Consider the following 6,247-nt stretch of genomic DNA (forward strand, 5'->3'; position numbering starts at 1 on the left):
TGTGGTTATACAAATGAACAATTTTTCAACACAATTTTTAAAAATATAAATAATTTACCGCATTTACCGCATTACCGCGCGGTGCGGTGCGGTAAATAAAGTGCGGTTGCGGTAAGCGGTATTTGATATTTTTTTGCGGTTGCGGTGCGGACATCCGCCCACATCCGCACCGCGACGAACCCTACATTTTGGTGTGTTATAGCCAGTAAAACAATGGCCATTCGTGGTTGGTGTATTTTCATTACATAGAATACACAAATTGTCTAAACCTGAATTAAGTTTTGATAAGTTTTCATTTCTTTGTTCCGCATTTACAAAATCTTTCATTTCATAACAATAACAGTCGAAAATTTGCACCGAGAAAAATCGCCATATTGAATCTATTGATTTCACACATGACTTTCTGCAATTTGTAGCAGCACATCAAAATTATCTGTCACACATAAAATCATGTGAAAACTATTGAAATTACTGTGCCGTAAATCAAAATTATAATAGTATGCCACATAGAAATTTGATTAATAGTAGATTTCACATCATTTTTCGGTCTGCCTCTCGTTTTTTTCTGCTGTAAATTTTATGCGTGTCTTGAATGCATAAACATCACAGCAGAATAAAAGAGACGGAAATGAAAAATATTCAAACTCTGCATTTTACCAATTTGAACATCAACCAAACAATTTGTCGTTGCAAACAAGCTAAATTTTTCTGCGTGTACCAAGAATGTGGACCGAAGACTTTTACCAGATAGTCGTGCGGCACTTTGACAGATATATACCGAAAACAAAACAATCATGTTTTGAAGCGAATACAATGGGAACACCAGCGACAATCCTAATCTAGTGATGCAATTAAAAAATATGTTTTTCATTTTTTTGCTTTATTTTTTTATTTTGTTTGTTTTATTGATTTTCTATATTTATTTATTCCATATTTATTTATTTACACTATTTATTTACTCCATTGTTTATATTATGTGTCAGAGAGTTTATTTACATATTTTGTTCATTTGTTTATTTGGTGAAAAGTAAAATTATACAATGTGAAGGTTATGCATGCAACCAATCCGATCTAAAAATTCAGTTAAACTTTTTATCGGGGCACCAACCCATACATATTTGTAAACAACGTTTTCCCCTGCTACGCTGTATACGAGAAGAGGTCATCGATCGAGAGTGGAGATGGTTTCCGGGGGCACGGGGGAATAAAAACGGCTTCCCGCGTCGAAACCGAGATCAGTGAGTACAACCGAGTCCGAGAAGTGTCCCGCGGCAGCGAAATCCCTTCGCTATATTGGGATAGTGCGTTTCACTCGTTTCCCCTGAAATTTAAAGTGGGATCTAAAAGATCCGAGGCACGATCCGCCAGAACAACTACACGATCGTTAATTTCTGGCCGGGTCAATCGAGTGGGGTCGAAGTGTAGTGTTCCGCTGGCAAAGGCCGGGGAAAAACGATTCACTGAAGAGAAACGAGTGCTACTTGTGGTCAAAAGATACCAATACAAAAGACGTCTTGAAGACCTGTGCAAAATTTAGACTATAAACCTCACTCGATAGTGCAAAGTCGCTCGCGAAAGCTTGTGTGCACAGTATACCACTCCCGGACCATCGTTCGGAAACGCAGGCCACACGTTACACGTGTAAAATGCTAATGAAGTTCCTCATTTAATCGTGTCCAACGATTTGCTAAGGTAGCCACCAGCGCTTACGCTCACTCTCCCGATCGGAGATGAGGTGACTGAGAGTTTTCGCGAAAGCTTTAATGTGAGTTCCATCTCAAGATCTCATTTAGATTGCGATGAGGATTGGCAAACTCCGATCGTGTAGTTTTAATTTGGCACTGTTCTGCAATTTTGCCTTGTAACAAAAGGTAGCAATTGCAGAGTTCACGAAAGAATGATCGCCGATCGAGATCGATATGCGTGAGCGAGAGGGGTGCACAATTCAAAAGTTTTCCGAAGGAAAATATACCTACATCTTCGGGTGCTAGTTTCTTTTTGTCCATCCGTCCATCACTTGTTATCGCGTTTATCGAACCAATTTTGTAGAAATCTTTAACCAAGCTAGTCGAAGATCAAAAGTAGAAGAATCCCACGTGATTTTTAGAGGTACTAGAGATACCAATTGAGCCTCGAAATTGTAAGTCAAATAAATGATAGTTGAACTTGCTTGTATCTAAATAGTAACATTAGTTTGCAGAAAGCAATGTAAATTAAATATAAATATAAAATCACGACCGTGTGAAACCATAAAATCTGTCAGGTAAGCGAAGCTTGAAAAAACCGTACGCTAGAGTTTGCTAATATGATTTTATGGTGTGAACAGACAACCCGCTGTTCACGTGGGTTATTAGGTGGAGTCGAAAAATCCGCATTAGATTGAGCCAAATGTGTATATAGTCCTTCCACATACCACGGCTTGCGTCTTGAGGGTAAACGCCATTGTGAACAACCGGATGTCATACTCCTCGTGTAGTTCCGGTGGACGCCAAAGCACCCACGGAAAACTCCACGAGCACTCATCGGGTTGACTTTGGGAAAACCGCCTTGCGGCATTGCCACTCCACGTCACATCACATAAAATCATCGGCCTCTGACAGCATACTATTTGGCGCATCTCCAAACAACATCGCACGCCGCAAGCTTCGCGTTCGTCGCCATCTACCGGTCCACCTCCGATACGAGCCAAGCGGAGAACGCCGCTGTTACTGCTCATGCGGTAGCGAAACCTCGAATCGCCGGTTGTGAATATTCTTCGTCGAGCAGCTCGAATGCTGCTGCCATCTAGTTCCAGGCCGCCGTTCTCAACAACTTTGATAGTAAGTGCAAGCAAACTTTATATCATAAATGCATAGGGGTGACGTCACTAGTAGAAAACCGATATTGAACCCTTTAACAGCTAGCTAGCGAGATTTAGGCCTCTGTACGGAAACTGAAAAATGCAATATAAATATGATCTACCAGTTTGACTTTAAAGGAGAATTTGACTAACGCATCGTAAAGGTTCCCACAGTGTTCGTTCGGTATAAATTTTAAATCTTTTATTGAACGCACGGCTATTGCATAGTGATCCCCTACTCGTGATAATTTTGGTTCGGGTTTGATGATTTTGTTTTCGGATTTTGCCTTTGCTTTGGGAAGTCAAGATGATATCGGGTGTTTGAGCTTTTAAAAACCCGCCCATAGAAGAGAGCCTCAGCCGGGCCCTTCCAAAACGCCACAGCAACCTCTTCCGAAGGAGGAGTGGCGCTTAAGTTGCTGGTGGTTACTAAACTCAGGTTCGTTCGTTACATTTTGGCGCCCAAACGTGGGGCCCAAAATTTGAAAGTATTGGTCCCGGATTCAGTTAGTAGTCGGGGATAGTTAGTAGGGCTAAGAATTAGATGTTCCAGTTTATTAAATTTAAGACACGTAGAAGGAATTAGTTTAGTTTAAATCCACTCAATTTTTTTTTGCAGATAATTAGTTAACCTTGGGTAGGTAAAGGTTGCCCATTTATTTTCGCTTATAAATTTGATTATTGCTAACTATTATGGACGCATATAGAATAAATGCAAAAAACCTTCAAGAAGAAGAGATCGATTATGAATTAAGCATCCGTTCGCTGCCGGTGACCGAGTCTGTCGACGCAAAACGACGAACGTTACGTAAACTTCTTCGAGAAGGTGAGGACCCTACTATTGTTCGGGCTTCGCTTTATACCTTGTCAGCGGATTACATTGTGGTTCCGTTCAAGTTGAAAGAGATTGAGCAGCTTTTGCGGCACGGACCTGCTCCGGAGTGTTTATCTCGATTATTCCACTATCATAAGAGAATTCGTAGATACAAATAACAAAACCCAAATCAGCAGGAAAATCAACAGTTACTTCTAGACTTGATCGCCTTTCTCGCAGCTAGTAGTTTCGAAGTGAACCTTCCGGGAGCAGCTGCGATGGTACCGACAATTCAGGTCGTTCCCTTGTCAGTCAGTCCATCAGAATTGAAATCTCCGACGTCAACCACTTCCAGTCAAGGTGCCGTTGATACCCAGTTCGGAGTCCCTGTAATACCGAATCCAATTTCGAACCAACAGAATCCGCCGTGTGAAACTCGAGCGTCGACCGACACGTTGTCTACGCCTTTGCAGGTTACGGACTATCATGAGAGAGAAGGAGCTGTTGGTGGAGAATGGCCTCATCCAACACTGCCACCCCCGAATCCTCCTACTCAATCTATTCTCATGAACTTTGGGAAACCTGACAATCGACGTCACACCCTTCCCAGTAACATGAGAAATTTTCCGTTAAATCAAGCCTTTGAAGACGTGCGACAAGAGGACTTCACCCAACGGTCCCTGTTAACTCAAAAGGTTGACACGTTTGAGCAGCGTACACCTGCTGGGAACCCCGTTAGAACACTTTATAATTTGGGTGAAACGAACCACGTGGTGCAAAGTCATTGGATAGGCGGTATCCAGAGACTGCCCATTGTCCAAAATCGAGTTGGACAACGAATGTTATCAAACCAACGAGAAACGCAGATGGAGGATCCTGCGCCACAGTCAGAAACGACCAGACCGATCCTCAGGTCGAATATTAGAGAACCCCGACGATCTCCGCAAAATCCTGTAGGAGACGAAGTAGACATGAATGAGTACATACATGCATCGGAGATTGAGTCGTACATTAAATCCTACGTGGACCAGGCGTTGAATAGAGAAAATCGCACGGTGGTCAACGAGTCAGCGGTAGACAGACTCGCCAATGAACTTGCTAATATGGGCATGAACGCAAGATTTCAGATTTCCCCAGATTCGGCCCCAACTAACAGAGGCCCTGAGCCGGTACCACCATTACAGTTATTGTCAAGCAGACAGCAGCCTCGGAATACATCTTACAATAGAATGGAAAATATAGTCACTAGTGAGCCAGCATGGATGCCACAGCGGAACGCGGGCCCTCCATTGACTCAAGCGAGAGTCCTGACTCCTCATTCGACGGAAGAACGACGTACCCTGCGCGGGGGACCTCCAATACCTCCCTCAGCGGAATACGGCCATGCAAGACGTTAACCGCTTCAGCAGTGTAACATCATCGAGAAGTGGCCGAAATTTAGTGGAGATTCTAATTTGATCCCGGTCACAGATTTTCTGCGGCAAATGGATATTTTATGTCGATCTTACGCTATCAGTAAGCAGGAGTTGCAAATGCATGCCCACCTGTTATTCAAAGAAAGCGCATATGTGTGGTACACAACGTATGAGTATAAATTCAATACTTGGGAAACCTTAGAAAACTATCTTAAGATGAGATATGACAACCCAAATCGTGATCGCATTATCCGCGAGGAGCTGCGGAACCGTAAGCAACGCCCAAATGAACTGTTTAGTGCCTTCCTAACAGATATAGAAACACTTGCCCAGCGTATGAATAAAAAAATGACCGACCGTGAAAAATTCGATTTGATTGTCGACAATATGAAAATGAGTTATAAACGTAGGTTGGCTTTGGAAACCATTTACTCAATCGAACATTTGTCTCAGCTATGCTTTAAGTTCGATGCATTAGAATCGAATCTGTATACGTCTGGAAACCAAACCCGGCCGTCCGTGAACCAAATAATAGTAGAGGACGAGGCGGGGGAAGAAGGTGATGATAGGGATATAGACCAGGTGTTTGTGCTAAATCAGAGTTCAAATAGGACCGTTCGAGGACCTATGGAAGGCAGAGGTGGACAGCACCCCCCAGGAGGTATGACGAGAGGCAGAAGCAGCCACTGTGCTGGTACTGTTGGTAGAGGGGACACATGTGGAGGGAGTGTGATCAACGAAAGGCAATCTTTTGTCACATTTGTGACAACGTGGGCACAACTGCCTTCAAATGCCCCAATGAACACAACCTACGTGTTCGTGAGGAACAGGATCCAAAAAACGAGCAAGTGGAGAAAATTTAGGGAATCAATCTTCTCCATCAGTTGCACCCGCCTTGGTTCCCCATTCCAATTATTCACATTTTAATAGAATTCATTATATCAACACGTCATTACACCGCTGTCCTTACGTAAAAGTAAAGGTCATGTCGGAGGAGGTGGAAGGACTCGCCGATACAGGTGCTAGCCTAACAGTGATTAGTTCGGTGGCCCTTATCCGCAAACTCGGTCTTCAAATCCATCCCACGAGTCTTCAAATCTCTACGGCCGATGGTACTCCTTACCATTGCTTAGGTTATGTAAATTTACCGATATCTTGTGGACCGACGACTCATGTTCT

The 6,247-nt window shown here is 43.1% G+C and overlaps 1 protein-coding gene across 2 annotated transcripts; it reads left to right on the forward strand.

The window, feature by feature from the left end:
- Positions 1-992: 992 nt before the first annotated feature.
- Positions 993-5,910, forward strand: LOC131678070 (uncharacterized). 2 transcript variants are annotated; one of them, XM_058958208.1, is made up of 2 exons: positions 993-2,819; positions 3,459-5,910. In XM_058958208.1, exon 2 carries the CDS (start codon positions 3,932-3,934, stop codon positions 5,048-5,050), a length of 1,119 nt encoding a protein of 372 aa, XP_058814191.1. In that variant the 5' UTR covers positions 993-2,819; positions 3,459-3,931; the 3' UTR covers positions 5,051-5,910. The 2 variants fall into 2 exon arrangements, with proteins under 2 accessions (XP_058814191.1, XP_058814192.1); XM_058958209.1 differs by having other exon boundaries at positions 993-2,263; positions 2,327-5,910.
- The last annotated feature ends 337 nt before the right edge of the window (positions 5,911-6,247 follow it).

The sequence above is a fragment of the Topomyia yanbarensis genome, chromosome 1, assembly GCF_030247195.1.
Source record: "Topomyia yanbarensis strain Yona2022 chromosome 1, ASM3024719v1, whole genome shotgun sequence".
NCBI lineage: Eukaryota > Metazoa > Arthropoda > Insecta > Diptera > Culicidae > Topomyia > Topomyia yanbarensis.

Excerpts from the sequence above, each read along its gene's own strand:
- LOC131678070 (XM_058958208.1), top strand. The coding sequence starts at position 3,932 with ATGGTACCGACAATTCAGGTCGTTCCCTTGTCAGTCAGTCCATCAGAA.